The 21,692-nt window shown below is 40.4% G+C and overlaps 1 protein-coding gene across 5 annotated transcripts in view; it reads right to left on the bottom strand.

Annotated features, from left to right (window-relative positions):
• Nucleotides 1–21,692, bottom strand: part of LPAR1 (lysophosphatidic acid receptor 1) — an 81,255-nt gene that overhangs the window by 35,210 nt on the left and 24,353 nt on the right. For 4 of the 5 annotated variants that reach the window (XM_074813172.1, XM_074813173.1, XM_074813171.1 and 1 more), the window contains exon 3: nucleotides 8,951–9,698. In XM_074813172.1, coding sequence (XP_074669273.1) covers nucleotides 8,951–9,698 — 748 coding nt within the window. Of the gene's footprint in view, nucleotides 1–8,950; nucleotides 9,699–15,913; nucleotides 16,040–21,692 lie in introns of those variants that run through there. The other variant, XM_074813170.1, reaches the window with a different exon arrangement.

Below are 21,692 nucleotides of genomic sequence, written 5' to 3'. Positions count from 1 at the left end.
CCCATGCAATTATGTGTTTTCTAAAGGACAAAAATGTTATCTTGCAAGCAGCCATTTTGTAAAAGCATTATTGTTGCCTCTTCTAAAAGATGGATTCCCATCTTCTGTTTCAACAAATTCAGCTCAAAAAGCCCAAGATAGGTAGGTCTTGATCATGTGCTGACATTTTACATGTAACGTCTTCCTGCACAAGCTGATTTTCAAATTTTTTCCTTGATAACAATTTGTACCCTGGACCTTCAGCTTTTCTTAAAGTTTACCAAGACCTCCGTGTTAGAGCAAATATCCCACAACACATCCCCATCTCCACGATGTTGGAGGAACTCAGGTTGATGAGTACACACTCATGGATGTAGCACTGCTGAGTGGAGTCAGGCAGCAGAATGAGATATGGTACTAATTCATTTTGGTTTAGTGTGGATTTTCATTAAGTGAATTTCACTCCTTGGCCATCCATTTGTTATTTCACCTGGATCCGACAGAAAAGGTTGGATTCTATTGCTTGGGGGTAAGGGTGTGATTTCCAAATCCTATTCTTTGTAAATAAATAAATAAATAAATCAATTCCCTTAGCCTTGTTGAGAAGAATACCTACTTTTGTCATTGCAATTCATATTTAGAAGCCTTTTGGAAACTAGACAACCTATGCAAGTAATTATAATTTTATCTTTTTATTTTTAAATCAAAAGCTGAACATGAGTAGAAACCAAGAACTACTCAAGATTTACCCCTGTCTGGCCTTTTTTAGAAGAACGCAGAGAGTTTTCCTTTGCCCTTTAAATTTATTTCTTCCCTGAAAAGGTAATAAATTATACTGAAGTCAGGGGAATGACTTTTATTAAACAAGGCCTCATTTCCATCGTATGTAAAGGAATGGATTTACTAGAGGGATTTTTCCCCTTAGAAATAAAGTAAAATAAAACCACATTCCTGCCTTGGGAAACGATGGAAGTTCCTCAAAGCACAGTTTCAAAGGATACCAAATGAAAATAAATAATACTTATTCTTGACTGAAGGGGGAAAGAAGGGGGAAACTTCCAAATGGTTTCCCCAGGGTGAAGCAATGAATTACACAGGGATACCTGACATACTTTAGAGAAAAGACAGTTACCAGGGACATACCAGCTTTAGCTGGGGATGCAGTAAATTTAATTGGGAGAGTCAGTGAAGAAATTAAGCAAAACATTTAGAACGAGACTCCCAACACACCCGATCATGCTCTGGGTTCAGAGAAAGAGCCACCTGGATCCAAGGCACCAATAACTTCTGCTTCAGCAAGGAGAGCTTCCACAGGCTTGTTTTGAAAAAGAAAGCTACTTATGAAGTTTATCGTACAAAATGACCACAGTGTAATTTCCCGATGCTGTGCTCCCTTATTCTTTTTCCTTTCAATATCCTCACCAGCCAAGCAGTACTGGGAAGAGATTTGGTTTGGGACTACTAGACAAAATTCAGAAAGATCAACTGGAATTCATTTGCAAGACTATAAATGACAATAAAAATGATCAGTGAGTGAGATTTAGAGAGACAGATTAAGTGTCAGAGAGCACACATAGTATTGCTTTTACTAGCAGCATGAAAAAAACAAGCAGGCAAGAGACATCCTATGCAAGTTCAAAGGGTCTTAAATTTAAGACACACTCCAATCACTGCATAATTATGTACAGATTACAGCTTAGACCCTTAGCAAGTTTTCATGCCTCCATTATTTTAACTGAAAGCAGAAACCCATTTTGCTGATGAAATGTAACTGATCTTTAATAGTTCTTTGTGAAAATTTGTCTTCCTTTTATAAAACAGTGATAGATCTGTCTAATACAGTAATCAAGCTGTATTTATCAAGAAAATAAGAATATGGACAGTTACATGTATGAATAAAAATATTAGTCCACTCATTATGGATAATAGACATAAGGAAAATTCTATTTTTTGTTATTAAATTTGAATGATTTCACAATGAAATCTTCTAACAAATATAAGCAATAATACTAAGACTTCCATTTCGCTTCACCTACTTCCAAGCTGAATGCACATTTTTTTTAAGTCAATACCAAAATGACATTAAGATGCATTGGTCAAAAAAAAAAACCCAAAAAACATTATAAGTAGTAACAACAAGCCCTGGAAACCACTCCCACCCCAAACTTTATGTATTATTTTCATCCAAGGAGCAGTCACAACTACTCTTAAGGACTTCCACTAAGAAAAGAGGAAGATATCCAAAATCCTGTAGGATAAAGTGTGCTATTAAAAAAATCTTATAGAATAATTTTAATTAACATTTCACTTCTTCATGCAAATATTTGATGATACAGCTTGAATGTATTGCTGCAGTCACACTGCAGCTCTGAAAGGACTCATTATAAATCTTTCCTCTCCATACAATGGTAGTAATAATTAATCTTATAAACTCTATGAGGAGCGCTCCATTTAGACTACAACCATCAGCCACAGTTTCCCAATTTACTCAACTGTGGGTTAAATTCACAGTTTATGCACTTTTAAAATATACTTATCTAAAAACACTGGGACCGCACATAACTGCACCCTGTGTGCTAGAACAGAAAGTCATTGATGCTCAGACTTATATTGCCAGCGCCAGTTCCAGAGTTTATTGCCCTGTTTTTCCATCAGGACTAAATCAATACACAAGCAACATTACTGTGACGCAGGGATCAGGCAGGGTTGGTGACTCTGAACGAGCCCCCCTTGCTTGCCACAGGGTAACCCAGTATTTACGGCTTCACACTCCCCCACTTCCAGAGAAGAAGCTGTGAAATGTGCTGCTCTCATCTGAACTCCAGCCTGATCTCACTCCAGCCCAGCTCAGCTTTCTAAGGAAAGTGTAATAATGTCAAGGAAAAAACCCAGCTGGATGCTGCTCTCAAAATGCATCCACCGCTACTTGATGAAAAGACATCTCCAAGCTAAGATGACATCCTTATTTTCAGTCATCTCAGGGAAAACACTGCTGGAGAGCTTAGCTCTCTTCATGCCAGCAGGACTCCAAGGGAGGAGGTGAACAGGTGAAGTTCTGCCAGTCACAGGGCTCAGAGTTAAACCCTGGCTTCTCCAAAAGATCCTCTTATCCATTGCATTGTGCTCCCAGGGCTGATGTTTCCTGTGGCCCACCAGAATAACTTTTCATGGGCAGGGAAGGTCTGCCGCAGTACAAGTGATGCCATAACCAAGATCTGTCTAGACAAGATCATCTTCATCTCAGCCCAGGACCACTTACTTGGTAACTGGTGAAATACAGTTAGTTAATAAGGCTTAGGTAGGTCAAAGCCTTATGATTTAGGGACTGATGAAGATAAGCTATCCCAGTTAACCACCTGACACTGCATGAGGGGTATGCATATAAAGACATGCCTCTGCAAAACACAGGGTGCTGGCATTCAGGTTGTAGCAGTATTTCAGGGTCTTTTTATTTTCTACTGAAAATCAAGTGCTCTTGCTGCATGAGTGGAGGAAGCGGGAAAAGATGCAGACTGCATTCCAGGAGAGAGAACATAGTTATTGAAAACATCTTTTAGAAAATGTGCCCCCACAGAACTTCATGGTTTTGATCTTGGAATGAAATTCTGCGTATCAATCAATCACCCAGAAAAGTTAAAGTTATCAATAATGCACTTTGCTTGCTTTAACTGTCTGGCTACAGCATATGTTGACACTCAGATGCATTTCCATAGTTATTTGCTGCTTTCCATCCCTATTTGGTACCTAGTTGTGAAAGAAAAGCTACAGAAGTACAAAAATAAGTCTCTCATGCAATTCATAACTATGGCAGAAAGAGAGGGCAGGAAAAAAAATGTTGCTGAGCATTTCCACCCTTTCCAGATGTTTATACTGAACTTCCAGATGTTTTCCTTGCATTTATTGCTCCATTATAAGTACGGGACTGTCTTCAAACACAGTGAGACTCCTTTAAATGTCAACAGTTTATCCAAAAAGAACCTTTACTTATTTATCTGTGCCCACATTAGTTTCCAAATCTTACAGAGTAAACCACACTCCTCCAAACAAAGTAGATGGTCTTACAGGTGGAAGAGGCCTAAGTGTCTTTTTAGTTCCCAGGAACATAAGGGGTAAGCAATCGTGAATTAATTGTTTGCTCCCCCTATGTCCTGGGGGCTCGCTGTGGTGCTCGGCTCAACAGGCATGCATAATTTTAGCCAAACATCATTGAAAACTCACCCAACACAGAAGGCTAATTGGCAGGATTGGTAAAATACACATAAGAAGGGTTGTTGCTATTATGGCTATTTAAAATTCAGTTATAAAACCTCAATATCATAATCTTCAAGTCTAACTTCTAAATGGAGAAGAATATCCAAAGATGTGTATGGAGGTATAGGGAAGAGTTATCCACATTGTATAAACAAGAGCTGACAAATTAAGTATGGGTGTTTAATCAGCATTTAGGCAGAACAACATACAAGCTAACTTTTCAACAGCAACAGTGTAAGCTGGTACTTATCTACAAATGCGGCTATATAAGAACTCCTAAAAGACCCTAGCCTTTCATTACTTTTTCCAGGCCATGGAAATCCAGAGCAGAGGTAGTTTTTCCAGCCCTGAGCTCTGATATAATTTTTTGGTGCTTTTACTGCTTCTTAAAATAGTAGTTAGACATTGTCATCCATGTTTGGTCCAAACTTCCATTCGGCCCAGTCAAATGCATTCAGAGTCTAACTATGACCTCCACCAGAAAAGCAGTTTAGCTTTGTCCTTAAATGTAAGCTAAGAAAATGTGGAGGATGGAAGGGAGGATGCCAAATATCAGCTGTAATAACTGCTAGGTTTCTGCCTGTTCCCTTGATTGCTCATTTAAATGTAACACATGGTGCTGGGGAAAGGCAAAGTGTCATTGAGCTGCAAACCAAACCAGACCCGATTTTATGACTATGAGCAGTACACAGATCAGCCCTGCCTTAGCTCCAGTGCAAAGGAAAGGCATACTCTAGAGAAAGAGCTTTATGTTCCTTGTTACTTTCGAAAGATTTCAAAAGCAGCCTTGTTAAAAGAAAAAAGGCTCAACTATGAAATCACTTCCTTCTGTTTAAAATATTTTACACAAGGAAAAAAAAAAAAACAAAAGGGCATGAAAAGGAAAAAAAAAAATAATCTGTTCTCTGCTTTTGACTTGTTCCTAGGATGCAGCATCCCACCCGGTCTGTGGGATGACGCAGTGTGCCAGATCCCGACCGCTCCAGCCAGCGCGTCAAGCAGCCGTAGCCCTCCCCACACAATCACCCTCTTGTCAGAGGTGGCTGGCGGCCGCCCCACACATGCTGACAGCATCGCGGCCGGGAGGACTGCACCTTCTCCCTTTGGAGCAATGCAGCAAGGCGCGAGGAGGGCAGGCCGTGTTAGGCAGCTAGCAAACAAGCAGCTCTTGTGTTAATTCCCTCCTCCTCCTGCCCCCCAAAATGTAGTGTGGATGGGGACAGCGGAAAAGAGGATCTTCTGCTTGCAGCAGCAAGGCCTTTCCGGGGAGTACAGCCAGCAGGACAACTTCGGGAAGACCCGCTTATGAAAGTTTAAAAGTCAAACGAACAGTTCATTGCTACCCAAATCACAAGGGGGTTACTTATGGCTGAGCAGCATTTTAACAAAGATCCTAAGATGAGGACTGGTTTGCCTCTGTCTGCCAATGCTCATAGGTTTACTCATACTCTCAGCTGTTTTTCCTTGGTTCCCAAGGCACCCTCCCCCACCTCTAAAATTAATTGCCTCCTCCTGGGTAAGTGGGCTGTCGAACACCAACTTCCTTCCCCACTCAGCTGTGGGGCAGAAGAGGAGGAAGAGGGATCCTAAAAATAAACCGAAACCATTCCTTTCTCCCCTCCACCTCCAGCAAAAAGTTAGTTTCTGCCTCAAACAGCAATGCGTTACCCTGATCTGCACCGTTAAGAAAGGCAGGGGGTCTCTTCCTCTGCATTATTGCTGTTCACTGATGCAGAAAAAGACAGATTGCATGAGATAAGCATCCAGCAAGTTGCTCCAGGCAGCCTAAGATATCCACCTTTTCTGCCTTTCCCAAAGCTGAAGAAGATAAACTTGCAGTACTATGCATTGACTGCCTTTACAAGGAGGCACTCAGGAAGTACAACACTTGAAATTAAATCATCTGCTTGTGTAAATTTTAAACCAGAATTGCAAGCAGACTGCAAGCAGTGCCAGAACACCAGGACGCCTGCCTGATCAACAGGCTGACCACACTGTCTACTCCAAACTGAAACACCACCTAACCAGTGCTTCGAAGTGATGATCAGCTTTTTTTCTTTAGAACATCAAAACAATACTCCATTGGAAGTGCAAATTCAGTGACACAGACAGCTTATGGCAACTAATGAACATTTCTCGTGGTTCATCTAGAAGTCTGCTTAACACCTTGATGCACAAACATTTAACTTCCCAAAAGTCTCTGTGGTTGCCCTCAGGCCTGCTTTTTGGCTTCAGGCTTTTTTTTATAAATTTGTTAATTTTTTAAAATCACTTTTATTTTTTAATTAAAAAAACCCACCAAACCCACAGTGGTTTCCTAGACATCTTTATCTTGCAACTGTGTCTCACAGGTGGTAAGGAGGTGAAAGAATTGCTGCTTCTTTACACTATAGCGCTATGACTGACCTCCTCCAACCAAAGAAACCACACTGCTGTGGAAAAAAAAAAAAAAAAAAAAACAGAAAACCAAACAAAAACCCCTTTTCAAAATAATACTGAAGTGGAAGATCCAAATACAGGATGAAGAGTGCCACAGCCTGGGGTTCCCTTTGTTTTCTTCAAACAGATTTAATAAAATAATATGCTGCCTCTCTCTGTAAATGGTGTTTTATGCAGATTAGAAGAGGTGCTAAAGCAGAGTGTGTGCACAACACTGAATGAATTTAATGGCACCACCAACAAGAAACAAGGTCCTGTTTGAATTTTGAAGAAAGCTTCCACTTGTGCTACCTCCAGTCCTGAAAAACCTTACTCCAAATAGCCCCAATAAGGAATCAGAGATATTACTGAACTACATCAGCAACTAAACTCGAGTCACCTTCAGTTTGGCTAATGCTACTTAACCTCTGGAGTTGTTCCACTGTTTCCAGAACAATACCTGGAAAAAATAAGGTACTTAATAAAGAAAAAAAAGGCTGCTTTATGTTCCTTGTACACCTCTACTGTTGCGGCCACACTGGGTGGCCTGTACATCTTCCCTGTGACCCCTGCTCATAGGAGAATGCTGGAGGGTGCAGTCACTACCTAGCCTTCCAGCTGCATACACACCTCTAGTCCCATACATGCTTGGGATTAGCTGCCATGTGCTATTTATTTATTTATTCATTCCTACAACTCTGCATTGCACTGGTATAAATGCTTACTATTTCTCACCCACTTTTTTTTTTTTTTTTTAAAAAGTCTGAGCCAGTCTTTCACCTCACAGGAAATCACTGCTGTATGAATAGCAACTCCTTCAGGAGGAAAAACAAGGATCTATTTCTTAAAACGACAACTGCAAAGTCTGAATTTTCTTTGTGTTCTTAATCTCATCTTGGCTTCTTCAAGGAGGATCATGGAGGTGGAGATGGACAGATTTCCAAACCACCAGGCAATCAAGAGAGGTTCTGCCCACCACTACAGCCTCCCTCACAAAACTCATAGATTCTTTTCCTGAAGAGATGAGTGGAACATGTAGGAATATGACTTACCAATGGCTGGACAGGTTAGTCAACTACACAGTTCATATTCTGGTTACAACGTTAATCACTATGTCTGAGAGCAACATGTACATTCTTAAACTAACGTGAGTTGACACAGTGACTCAGTAAATATCTGCAAGTATTCTGCCATGTTTGTGCAAACAGTACTGCTAGAAAGCACAAGTCTTGGAATAAGGCCATGGAAATCAGGATGTCAAAGCAAGACCTGGGGCTAAGTTTTGGGCTTTGTAGACTGCATACAGTTGCATTTATGGACTACTAGGGCAACTTCACAGTGTAACATGGTACTAGGATCCCAAGCGACCTGTGTACCATGTTGGAGGACCTCATGAGTGGGTACACAGGTGGGGACAAGATGACAACTGACACGATCCCTGTCTGACTGCAGCTCACTATCATCTGCAGCAACAAAGAGCAGAACAAACTGCAAAGAACATCACCAGGGAATGGTACCCAGTATCCAGGCTGTGCTTTTACATATGGAAACTGAGAGTCCCAGACAAAAGCCAAATACAGCCATTCACAAAATGACAGGAACCTTCTGACTCCAAAGTGTGTAATGATATTTGCCTCATGTTTCCCTCTTTTCCAAGCCTTGAAACTTAGGCACATCCTGAGCAATGTGCTTAAGCACACCAGTGCCTCACTTGCTAATTTTCCGAATTAGCAAATTGGCAGATACTCAGACGTGCCAAACATTATAGACCTGAGTGAACTGTACATGCTGTCCTGCTTAACACGCAAAATCTTTTAAGCAATAGCCTGTATGTAGCTCCTCAATGTTCTCCAGACATGGGAGCACTGCCTGAATACAAACAATATCTTTTGGGAGGCAAAAAGAAGATGATGTGCTTCAGTGGAAGATTGAACCTTCCCTGTACTTTAAGGTTGTAGCCATTTGGCATCTTCAAAGGCAGAAGGGTGAACATTGCACAGGATAGGCTGCCACAACAGGTTTTAAACCTGCATTGCTTCAAAAAACCATCACCTTACATCTCACGGTCCTAGATTTTCATCAGTTTCATGTTACAGGGCCGAGTGACCAAGTCTCTTATACCCAGTCCCATAAATAAGCTTAATAGTCCCAACACAGTAATGAATGCTGGGGTTTTTTATTGTTGCCACCTCTTCTAGTGTCTTCCAAATGCTGCCAACCTCCCAGAAGCTGGACATGCATTACTGAAATCACCTGATAAGGAACAGAGGGGTAGAACAGGAGAGGCAAATTAAGCACTTACCAAGCACAATGACCACAGTCTTCAGGAGGCTCATCATGGTGTCCCGATTCCTGCGGGGTCCAGAACTGTGTCTGGACATTCTCATAGTCCTTTGGCGGACGTACCCAAAGATATGAGCATATAGGACCACCATGACCACAAAAGTGACCAGGTTGAAAATAGCCCAGAAGACCAGGTAGGAGTCACTATAAAGTGGTGCCATGTTGGAGCAGTGAGTGATATCACAAATACAGTTCCATCCGACACTTGGTATGGCACCCATGACGATGGCCATAGTCCAGATAACAACAATTACAACCACCACTCGTCGGTTGCTCATCCGAGTATGTAGCTGCATTCGGAAAACTGTAATGTGCCGCTCAATAGCAATGGCCAACAAATTGGCTACAGAGGCCGTCAGGCTAGTGTCAATGAGACCCTGACGGAGAAGCCAGGTGCTTACAGTCAATCTTCTAGTATTGGGTCCTGTGTTGAACATTAAGTAAAAGTAGGCCAGCCCTGCAAAAAAGTCCGCAGCGGCTAAATTGGCCATTAAGTAATAAATAGGAAAGTGGAATCGGCGGTTGACATAAATAGCCACCATAACCAAGAGGTTGGCCAGCATTATGAAGATGCAGACGGTAATCCCCAGTCCCATTACAAGCTTGCTGACAGTGTTCCATTCAGTGGCTAGGTATTTTCCACTTCGGTTATAAAAGAAGGCAATAGTTTCATTGTAGTAGCACTGTGGTTCGCTCATGGCCGTGGACTGAAAGAAAAGGGGAAAAAAAAAAAAAGAGAGAAAAAAGAAGAATGACATCAAAACTGAAAACATATGATTGCCTCCATGGACAAAACATGCACAGAGAGTGGGGAGGGGGACAGGAAAGAAACACGCTTCAGAACAATTTTTTTTTTCAGACCAAATGGCATTCCACAATTCACAAACAATTGCTCTGAGGAGTCTATAACAGCAACCAGATTAGAAACAACCAGAAATGCTTTCAACTGCTCTGGGAGCTAGCATGATTTCTGACGTAGTTGTAAATTGCACAGCAAATGAGCTTCTGGCCAAGCAGACCTGCTGAAAAATTCACTTAAAGATAAGGGCATGCAATTCATAATTAAGAAAAGTTAACTCTGTTACAGGACACCTTATTTATATTATCAATGCATAAAACTGTTGTTTGGCTGTAGCATTGTTAAAAGAAGAGCTCCTCAAAGAGGTGAAAAAGTGGATTACATTTCCCAGCAAGTTTTAACTCATTCAGGTCTTCTTCAGGGGCATTCCTTCTTGTCCTGTCTTAAAAACTGGGGAGAACACCCTAAATTAAGATCATCAATGTGCTCTGAAATGGCAAATTGCCAGGGCCAGGGGCTATGTCTGTCCATAAAGCATGAAGTGTATTTATAAACAATAAAAGAAGCATGCCACTGTATTTCTATGAGCATTCTTTTTCCATCAGACACGTTTCTAAACAAGGTTTGTAATACACCATGTTTTAAGTCATCTGAACTGGCTTATTCCAATTTAGAATAGAAGGTGTGAAGTAAGAAATCAGCAAAGCAATATTTGACTTAACTAGAGTTAAAAGCGTCAAACCTTATTCCTTGCATTAAAGTATTGTTATGGCTATGTCAGGGAATACATGATTAATTCTCCTTGCAGAGTACTTAGCTGAGCGCAGGTATGGGTGCAACAAACAAGCCCCATACTCCACCAGAATGTATTGATTTTGTGTAAAACTGGTGGCTAACAAGAAAATGCTTAATGAGTTTCCTTCCCCAGTTATAATCAATTACTCAAGGTGCAATTCCCAAAAGGTAAATCTTAGAAAAAGAAACCCCTCTGAATAACATTGTGGTTCCTTGTTTAGCACGGCTTAACAATGAGAATGTAAAAACAATAATTAAAAAAACCAAACCAAGAAACTCATGTCAAAAAAGTCTCTTTTTAAAGAGACCCAGGAGACGTGGCTCTAACACCATGCTTTTATGGATGTGAAACTCTACTGCCTAAACTTCAATTTTTACAAAAAAATAGGAGCAGTTTTAGCAAGAAACTGGATAATAAGCCCAATCAAAGAACAGACCAACAACACTAAAAGATGAGAATACCTTCCTATTATCTTCCTAAACATACAAACAAAACTTGTTTTGGACAGTTCCAGCCATTCTGCAAGGAATACTACAGCTAACCTAACCTTCATGTTGAAACCAAAAATGTACAGAATTGGGAAACAGTAGTAGTAATTGGACTTGAGTGAAAATAGTATCTGATAAAGATTTCCTTAGTATTACCCAAAGCTACTTCTGTTTCCTTTCACTTCCCTCTGTTTGTCAACACAATTACGCTAATTCCAATAAAGCAATATACAAAACTTTCCACCTATATCCCAAATGCATTACATGACATTTAGATTTATGTTAAAGAAAAAGGTCTTTTTAGAATGATTTTACCTCCAACCTAAACATTGATCAGAAACATTTGCAGACCCAGGATAATAAAAAGCTAGAGTAAATAGTATTTCTCAGCACAGTGACTATAAAACCTTTATTGTTCCTCTAGGATACATCAACTCTTAGGTTAGAAACCTTTCAGCCTTCATTATTTAAGAATTTTAAGAAGTTCTCATGTAGGATCTCTCTGTTGTATAGAAAAAAACTATTTATAAGGGATACTTAACAAAGAGAGAGCTAGCTACAAGACATCTGGCTTTAATTCTTTGGTTAAAGACTGTGTAGTAATAACAGGTCAAGTATAAGAACCCTTGAGGGAGAGAGGAAGTCATACGAATGAATTAGTGGCCCTTATAAAAGCTTGCCAACATCTGCATTAATTATATGAATGCCCTGGTTTTTTACTCTCTGTAGGAATATCTAGACACAGTCTTACACTCTGAATTAGAGGAGGTCAGCACTCCAGGATCTAGTGGACTTTTTCAATCCTGAATAAATTCTCTCTTTGTTTATATATTTGTCGATCTAAATTTTTCTTTCAGATGGATGCTGCCCATATGTAACAACTCCTGCTCCACTGTTGCTCCCGTGGAGAGAGGCCAGATAGACCTAGCCGAATATGTATTTTTAAATTTTTTGTGGCTTTATTTTGCACTGGGCTTAGAATGTGATTTATTCCCTGATTTTGTAATATTCTCCCGAGCTTTTTCACATGAAGTCTGAAAAAAGGTACAATAAGAAAAAATTGTCTTATTCACAAAATGCCATGCCAGGGCTGAATGTATGCCACACACATAAGAGTATGTAAAATGCTAAAAAGTCAGATTTGTTAAATTTAAAAGCATGACAGCACTTGAGTGATTCAGAGGAATAGCGTAAGGCTCACTGGCTTCTTCTCTTGTTTTGAAAACACAGGAACAAAACACTGTCTTCACATAAGTGATTTTGGAGCAGTTTTGTTTTTAGGACATGCTAATCTAAAACCTGGGATCTCCTTTAAAAGGAATCTTTTCAGTCCCAAGGGGAAGAAGAGCAAAAGAAGAGACAGTTTCCTGACAAAAGTTCAAACAGGGGACTTCCAGATGATCAGCCTTCTCAAATGCCAGCACATATCTTATAGGAAAGTTTTGACCTCCCAGGTCACAAACATATAAATCCCAAGGCATCACATGTAGCCATGATACTTCTATCTGACTGGAAAGACTCAAGCAGGAGGTAAATACAACGTATCTCTGAGTACCGAAAGTGTTAACATGCCATAATGGCATATGCAAGCAGGCAAACCCATCCCTCTCCTACCCCTGCAGGAAAAGGGGCAGGGAAGTTTATATTTTAATTTCCTGAAGTTTCACTCAGTGTGTTTCATTGCTTGGGTAAGCCAGATGTACAGTGCCCTGAGATTTACCTCATCCATTTAGTATATCTCAACAGAAGTTTAAAACAAACTGAACTGCAAATTGCCCATGTTAACTAAACCTCTAGGACACATCTGTGTACAAAAAGAAAACGTCTGAATTATAAATCAACAAGACAGATAAAGCAAAAAGGAGTAATAGCAGGCTAAAAGTAAGCCTCCTCTAACCAACTGAGGTTGATTTAATACTCAAGACAGCTATCCCAAACCAAAGAATTAGAAAATCCTGAGTACATGGAGTTAAATCCCTTAATATCATGAGACGTAGTTATAACCACAACACAGCACACAGAGACCAGGAAATTTGGCACTAGGACTTAATAATTAAAACTCACTCTGCTTCTACAGTCAACACCTAGTCATCCAGTGGCCAGAACGTCCCCTTGGCACTGGCCTTTCCAGCCACTATTTGGTTTATTTGTCCTCTTGGCTTCTCTCCCCTGATGGTATGGGGCCACATCAGTGGGGAGACTGGGAAGAAGAGTCCATGTACACAGCTTTCCAGTGTTTTGTGCTTGATTAATCTTGCTGCTGCCCTACCTCTCCATCACAACTTAAAGACTGGGGTGAGGATTTGGATCCAAGGCATGGAGCAGCTTGCCCACGGGATGTCCTTGAGTGAGCAGCACATTACCACCTTCCCCTCTCAAGGAAGAGACCAGAGTGGAGAAGGCACTGGCTGCCTGGAGCAGAAAGGTAAGAAGTCATCTCTGGATCCTGCCAGCTGGGTGGTGGATCACAGCCCACCTGGTGAGGACTGTGCATGGTGAGATGTTTAGGGTGGAAAAGTTTTCAAACACCACTGATTGATACTGTCAAAATGAAGCATTAGTTAGCACAAGGTGCCCGAGGGGTAAAGGATCAGTTTGCACACTCTCAGATTGCAGTGGAGTTTGTAGAGTTCCTCTGTCCACCTAACAAAAAAGTAAAAAAAAAAAAGACACCCACCCCAACCCCCCCAGCATGCATGGGTGCATTTATTTCTCTCAGAGAAACAGAGCTGAACATTCTTAGAATACTAAGGTCTGACTTTTACAGAGCTTTTAAAACTTGGAAGCCACAAAAATGATTCCATATCCAAGAAAACTCTGAAAAATATTTTAACCCTAAGCTTTCCAAACACAGTCTGCTCCTCAGTTTTTTCCCCTTTACTGAATTAACCTCAACATGCTGTTGTTTTCTTACCCAGAACACAGCGACAAGATGAAAAGCAATTTATTTGGCAAGGAAGTCTGAGGAAGATGACAATTTTACATACAATGAAATGCCAAGTACAAACCAGACACAGTTTTTCAGAAGTCATGCAACTTGCATTCAGTCTCCTTAAAGTTTGTGAGACTGAGAAGACTCATTCTATACAGGATGAGCTTTTAATTCTGAGGTACCTACCCTTGGATCCCCAAAACAGTATTTATCATTCTCAGTGCTGCCCAGAAATGCAGAAAACATCAGAGGAAATGCAGAATTGTGAATGGTAGACTAGGACTCCAGAACAGCAATAGGTGTTCTTACAGCTTTACATTTAGTGCATCAGTGAACGGAAAAGCAGTAGCACTGATTTCAGTTTACTCAAATTCTCTGAAGTTTACCAACATACCAGGAAGCCTAGAGATGAAAAAATCTGGGGAACTGCCAACTTCAAAATCGCCAAATAAGGGTATCAATTAAGAATATCTTTAAAATAAGCATAAGCAAGTAAGTATAGGAATAATTGAATCAATATGTAAATACTTTCTCAACCCACAACTGCAAAACCATGGGTTTTATGAAAGTAAAGTTGTAACAGATGAGAAAAAATACCCATTCGCAACAAAAATTTCTCCATTACTAATGAAAAACACAAACTATTGTTCAAACTGCAGAACTCAAAAGAAACAAGGGGTTTAAAAATAAAGGAGAAAAGACAGTGTTTCCTTTAAAGATAAAAGTAGAAGCTGAGTAGGCATCTACCCAAAATTTAAGTCAAAAAATCAAAAAGTCTCAAGACAAGGGTCCTGATTCATTACAGCCTTATGTCTACTATGTCTTATGTACAGATATAATTTCATCTGCACAATGGAAGTATGAAACCCTACCACCAAGATACAACTGCTTCTCACATACCCTTTTCAGAATTGCATATCCCAAAGTAATTGTTCAACGGACTTAAAAAACCCCTTGTATAATAAGATGTGGTGGTTCAGTCACAGCAGACTACCTCTTCATTTTACTAGACTCATTTTGCCCTTCACATAGCTGAAAAGACAGGAGGAAATGAACCTCTTTGCAGCTATAACATGATAAAGCATAAAGTTACTTATGGATCATGTAGCAATAGCTAGCATATCCAGTAATTTTTAGGATGCTTCTGTAGTAGACTGTATTACTACAGAGTCTCAGAGCTAAGAAATGTCCCAACCATTAGAACCTGAACTGAGAAGTTCTCCTGTATCCTACAGTTTATACCTGAAAAGGGCAACCTAAGATATCCACACACTCAGTGTACCAAAAAGACCTAGTCACCAGCAACACTGGAAAAAGAAGCAATTTTACTGCTAGAAGGTATAATTCACAAGTGGCACAGATCCTGTTGGAAGCTATGATTATGACCTCCACAGACTGACTCTAAAACCAGGGAGGGTGTTGACCTTCCTTAGTGCTTATTCACTGTCAACTACTACAAAAGCAAATTCAAAAATAGCTTCTGTGGGCTGAAAAAGGAATGGGTGAGAGCCGGAAGTCCAGATAACTCTGAAAATGCTTTTCTACTGGAAGATGCCAGGGTCACTAACTATCGAGTCTGCAATATGTCGACTCGGCCCTACAGCTTTTCAGCATAGATAAATCAGGAGCTATGCAATTCACTATTTAAACACAAGAGCATTAGTGAAGAGCAGTGATGGTCAGGAGCATACTGAGCTGGCCCAACAGGGCCCCAGGTTGCCAGCTCTGTGGTTTCAACTTCTTGCACTTCCTACTGCTGCAGAAAGGAAGCATGTATGCACACATCAAGTATCTTTCACTGCAGAATTCTACAAGAAAAAGGAGATGTAGGAAATTAAAAAGCTAGAAAAATTGGAAAAAATATCCAAGAAAAGACAGAGAGTGACATCATCCCTCCAGCAACCTACCCAATAATTCAAACACTGCTGTATTGTTGCTCCTTTTGCACAGATCCATCGTCGGATGAGCTGCATCCCTCGCAAGCACTACCTACATGTTCTGATGAATGCTTTTCAGTTAAGAAGGAAATTAAGACTGTTTGAATCAGGGCATAGTTCTACATCATCACATCCCCCCCTTACATTGCTAGGATGGCTTAAACGCTTTGATTACTAAAGATTTGCTCCAAGACCACACAGCACTCCTATGCTGCCCCATCTCTGCCTTCTAACCACTTCTCAAAGGGAGGCCACTACTACAATGCGGAGGTATTGCAAAAATAAGCTAATTGGCTTTGCCCCTAGGAGAGACATGATCGGGCATGAGGAGCCCACATGTCCCATACAGAGTGCAAAAAGTGTTTTTGTAAAGCTCTTTAAGCTTCATTTTCTTCTGGGGGAGCTTTCCTCACAAGCTGAGCTTCACAAACATTAGCCAAACACAGGTATACACTCAACACCTCCTGGCTTTGTGAGAGACACAGGAAGGCAATTATATTCCATCATCTAACTTAGTGACTGAAATATGCCACCTTTTACGCCTTCAAAAAAAGTCTGTGTCATGATGCAGACTAGGCTTCCCCATTATCTTGCCCAGTTTGCTCCTCAGTTGCTACCTGTCTTATCCTCAACCTGAGCATCGTAGGCAGACATCTGACCTGTTGTGAGTCCCTGAAGGTTGCTGTGCAGGATGAGTGCAGCACAGGACAGACCTTCCCCAAAGACCCCAGTCCCAGGAAGAGCCTTCTGGAGAGAGGTGCAGCACACAGTCCCCTATCTGTATCACTTTAGAAGCTATCAGAATGCAAGAAACAGGAGGAAAAAAAAGTAATCTGCATCTCTAACATCCTAAGTGAGTTTCCATCCATAATGAATTACAACATGCATCCTTTGGACCCAGTCTGGTGCTCAGTGAGCCAAGCTGGTAATTAATTTTTGGCTCCAGCAGTTGAAAGACTGGCATTTTATGCTGAAAAAATGCTGTAAGCTATTGGAGCTACTTCCATCTCTAGGGCACACCTTCCATCACTCCTCACTGAGCAAACCAGCAAAGTGAGCACTTGGGAGAGTTTAGCCTACAAGCAAAATGCTGACTCAAAGTTACGTTAATGAGCATAGCAAATTTCATTTTGAGCTGGAAATTGAGATTTCCAAATGGAAATAAAACTATCCTCTGTTTATCATGGCAAACACATTTTTTTCTTGAAATATACAACAGACAGTTTGGGTTTCTTTTGCTTTGATGCACTGTTTTGTGAAATATATAAACAGAATACAGCAAAATCTTTCTCAGGGCTCTGGCAACAATGGTTTCACTATCAGCAACTTGTTCATACAGTACTGAGCAGCTGCCTATAAGGCTCACTTTGAACAAAACAAAGATGTATTTTGAACCCCTGGTAATCTTGTCTAGTGTAAGAATATTAAAATAAAAACACACTAGTGTCTAAGTTTCTCTACGATGCCTCTAACTGGGTGGATATACCTCTAATCCAAACTGTTTCTTCCATCCTCACCATTTCATTTTGTTCTCTCATTTACCTTATTTACCACCATCAGAGGTCTGTTTTGGTAAAGAGGTTAATTCGTTTACTTACCTAGAAGGGAAGAAAAAAATCAGCACATTTGTTGGCTGCAGAAATTTGGGCAGCAAATCCAAAATGCAAATTGTGTTGGGCTTTGTGGGGGAAAGGGGTGAAAACAGCTGTGCCGCCCCACAGGAGTCTGTTCTCAAGCATCATTATAAAGAAGAAAAAGCTACTGAGGATGACCATTCTGTGGCAAGGATAGTTTAAATCTCTTCCACTCTAGTTCAAACAAAAAGAAGGGAAAATAGAGAAGTATGCAGTGGCACAGAGTGGGAGAAGTGTTTTTTGGCTCTGGTAACCACACAGCCATGAGAGGCCACTATAATGGAAAATGCTCTGGATTTCTCTTTGGAACAGCTGCAAGGCAGTTATTTAAATGTACTCATTTACTTCTAGCATTTGGCTGGTAGGAGCCACTTCTGGCAAAAGGAAAGAGAGAATGATGAATTTTTGTTGTTTTCTTGTGTTAAACATTTCTGAAGCATTGTTGGAAGTCCCTGGTTCATTAGGCAACTGGAGCTCAAATCATTTCTTCTTCAAAGCTTTTACTGCAGAATTCATCTCATGCCATTCACAAAGAGAGAAGATACTAATCACTCCACAGAGTACATTAATCAGTTTAGATCACCACTTGTTATGTTTCCTTTTTGCAAACAGCAAAGTCCTCTGGGATGCTAAATGTTTCTTACAGAATTATTTAACTTTCCACTTACTGCATTATCAGACTAATCAGGTTTCCATGATATAATGTTGCTTATACATAGTTGAGGTATGAAGTTGTGACATGTACCACAAAATAACCCCTGCTTAAAAATCAAAAAGTTCCACTGTGTTTTGTTTCTCTCTAAGAGCCGAATGGCTTATTTAACCTGAAATCACTAGATTCTGCCTTACAATAAAACCTCATTGCCAAAAATTCAAAGCATATTCTGAAAATTTTTCATTTCATTGACTTCTTTGACATATTGTGAATGGTGTCCCAGAACTGTTTTCTATTCCAGAAATCAGCTACGGATAGCTAAACTACCCTGAAACTTTACTTATCCTTCACATTTAAACATGACCAAGATGACTTAAATCTGTGCTCTTAATCACTACTTATGTCTAGTAACAGGGTGCTAGGGGGGAAAGAAGATGGGAGCAGAGAGCTTCAGACAGGTCAGTGCATAGGGAAGGTATGAAGAGACATGACTATTGAAAATGTGTTGCTTCAGTAGAGGGTTGTAGAGAGCACCAAAAGCAGTTCCCGTGTTGACACATTAGCAATAAGAATACTTTAACGGTTTCACACCTGGTATCAAGAAGTGACTTTCAAAAACTTTTTCAAAATGTCAGTCTTTTGTAACCTAACTCAGAAGACAAATCTTGAAAAAGATACCATTTGCAATTAAATTAGCAGGAGCTTCCCTCATTGTGGTGCCACGACAAGCATCAGTATGATTCATAAAACCTGTCAGGGTGGGCTTCAGATTGCAAAAGGTCCTGCTGAGGTCTCTGGGATTTGCCCCCATGGTAAATAAGAGTCTATTCTTGCTTGCCCTGTGCAATTAAAGGACTGACAATAGGCAGAGGAGTATTTATTACTGAGATGTATACACACACATAGGTATACATACCTGTGTTTACAAAATAGATAATTACTTCTAAGACTGAATTGACCAAACGTGAAGGAAACCAACTATTCTGGCAATGCTAAATGAAAGTTTAAAGATAAAAGATACAAAAATATTACAGATAAAGACATTTTAAAGTAAAGTAGCAAAACACTTTTTGTAACTGAGATGCCATCTAGCTCATGTAGAAGGCATGCAAGGCTACTTCCAAGTTTAAAAAAAAAAAAATCTTTCCCTAAAACATTAGTGTCTAAATCTCTTCTGCAGCCCACTGCAGCTCAGTTTTAAAAGGCAAAATAAAGTCCTCCAAAAAAAAAAAGCACGTTAACGGATATAGTTTTCTGAACTATATCCAAAATTAATTTGTATGTCAACACAAACATGGAAGGCAAGCCCATGCAATCCCAGTCTGAAAAGTGCTTTACCTCAATGCTTCTATCTAATGATTTGTCTCTTTAGCTATGCATCTCACTATGTCCTTGCCTGTTAAAAAGCTCTTCCTTACCCTCAGAAACATACACGTGGCTCGCAGCTGATTATTTGGAGCTGTTACTCCTTTACATAGGATTGAAGACTTGTATCAACCATCAGATCTACAATGGTTTACTGAAACCTGTGGGAATTCATGCATGCATGTAAGTCTGCCCATAGGGATATCAAATTTGAGTCCCTTTTGACAACGTGAGGTTGAGAGAATGCTATTTTCTACCATAATCTCCCACACTGAGATACCAGTCTTTCCCCTGCTTCCTAATGCCATTTCTTTTTGGCTCCCAAATCAAATCTCATTGAAGCACAGTTTCTAAAACCCAAGTGTGGAGGGAGAGCTGTCTGGATTACCAGTCAATGACCAGAATCATCCATTTATCGCTAGTCTTTTGTCTAGTGATGCAAGTCCAGGGCAGGATTTATGCAGCAGAAACTGTCTGCAGACACAGGACATGTGCATTTATTCATCCCTAAGTACAACAGAATGGTGACTATGCTGATCGTCAAGTCCTTTACAAGTGATAGCTTTTCTTCCACTCATTCTTGCACCACAGTTGACCTTATTTTCCCTTCCAGAAGGCATTTACCCTGAACAACAATCCTTAGATAAACAAATTTCTCATACATAAGGGTCTGAAGAGAGAACCCATGGAGACAGGGGTGCAAGTGCCTTTCAGAGCATGCAAGGAGACGGCCTGGGGCAGCCTTTCTCCAGAAAGGGAGAAGAGTCCAGTAACAGCCAAGCAGCCTGGGACACAAGTATACAGCATCCACCTCCTTCCAGGTATTCTGTTCTGCTGTAAAGACAAAAAATTCTTCTCTGACCCTAACAGGGACAGAGAATTGAAAAGCAACAAAAATACTTTTAAGATACACTAGTTCTCCAGTTGAAACACAGGAGGAAGAGGAGCACAAAGAAGCTTCTCCAAAGCAGATTTTGGATTCAGCTTGTTTCACATCACCACCCGTTAGTGGACACATTTTTGAAAATTCACAGGGTCCAGGGATCTCTGAACTACTGCCCTTCTCAGTGCATACTGCTAAGAGATGTATTCTCCTGAGCCAAAGAATCTCCAGCAAACAAACAAACAAAAAAAAAAGCAAGCAAAATAAACATTCGATCTGCAGTTTTCTGACATGTGCCTTAAGCAACTGTGGTGCCCTCATCAGTAAAAAATATATGTCCTTAAAAGTTTTAAGTTGTAACAGACACTTGGGTCTCTAGGAAGTCAAAGGGATGTTGATAATGCTTTTCTGAGATGGAGTGACTGTTACTAACATCTCCTTTTGTTGTTTTCTGGTGAAGTAAATAATACAAACAGAAGTACTTAGTGTTCAGTACATGGAGTTGAATAAATCACTTAGGTATTTATAAATACCAACACACTTTGGTTCATGAAAGCAAGATTAGTGTGTTGGTAATTTTAAGTATATCATTAATTTTATTGCTGCTTTTGGCTTAGAACTTTAGGTGTTCTGATAAGAACAGTGAACCTGAAATTTCCTGTGGTATTATTCCAACTGAACCACATTATGACCTTCTACTTTGTATTCATTAGGCACAGTAAGAATCAAACCATACTGCAGGGACCACCTACATGGATCAGTAGAGATTGTATGGAGCACATGTCGTACGAGGAGCGGCTGAGGGAACTGGGGTTGTTTAGTCTGGAGAAGAGGAGGCTGAGGGGAGACCTCATTGCCCTCTACAACTACCTGAAAGGAGGTTGCAGAGAGCTGGGGATGAGTCTCTTTAACCAAGTAATAAGCGACAGGACAAGAGGGAATGGCCTCAAGTCGCGCCAGGGAAGGTTTAGACTAGATATTAGGAAGCATTTCTTTACAGAAGGGGTTGTTAGGTGTTGGAATGGGCTGCCCAGGGAGGTGGTGGACTCCCCATCCCTGGAGGTGTTTAAGAGTAGGGTCGACATAGCGCTGAGGGATATGGTGTAGTTGGGAACTGTCAATGTTAGGTTAATGGTTGGACTAGATGATCTCCAAGGTCTTTTCCAACCTATATGATTCTGTGATTCTATGATTCTGTGATCTGTATTTTGT

Source organism: Strix aluco, chromosome Z, assembly GCF_031877795.1.
Source record: "Strix aluco isolate bStrAlu1 chromosome Z, bStrAlu1.hap1, whole genome shotgun sequence".
NCBI classification, from domain to species: Eukaryota; Metazoa; Chordata; class Aves; order Strigiformes; family Strigidae; genus Strix; species Strix aluco.
The sequence above is the reverse complement of the archived record's forward strand: the minus strand, read 5'-3'. Positions and strand labels throughout refer to the sequence as shown.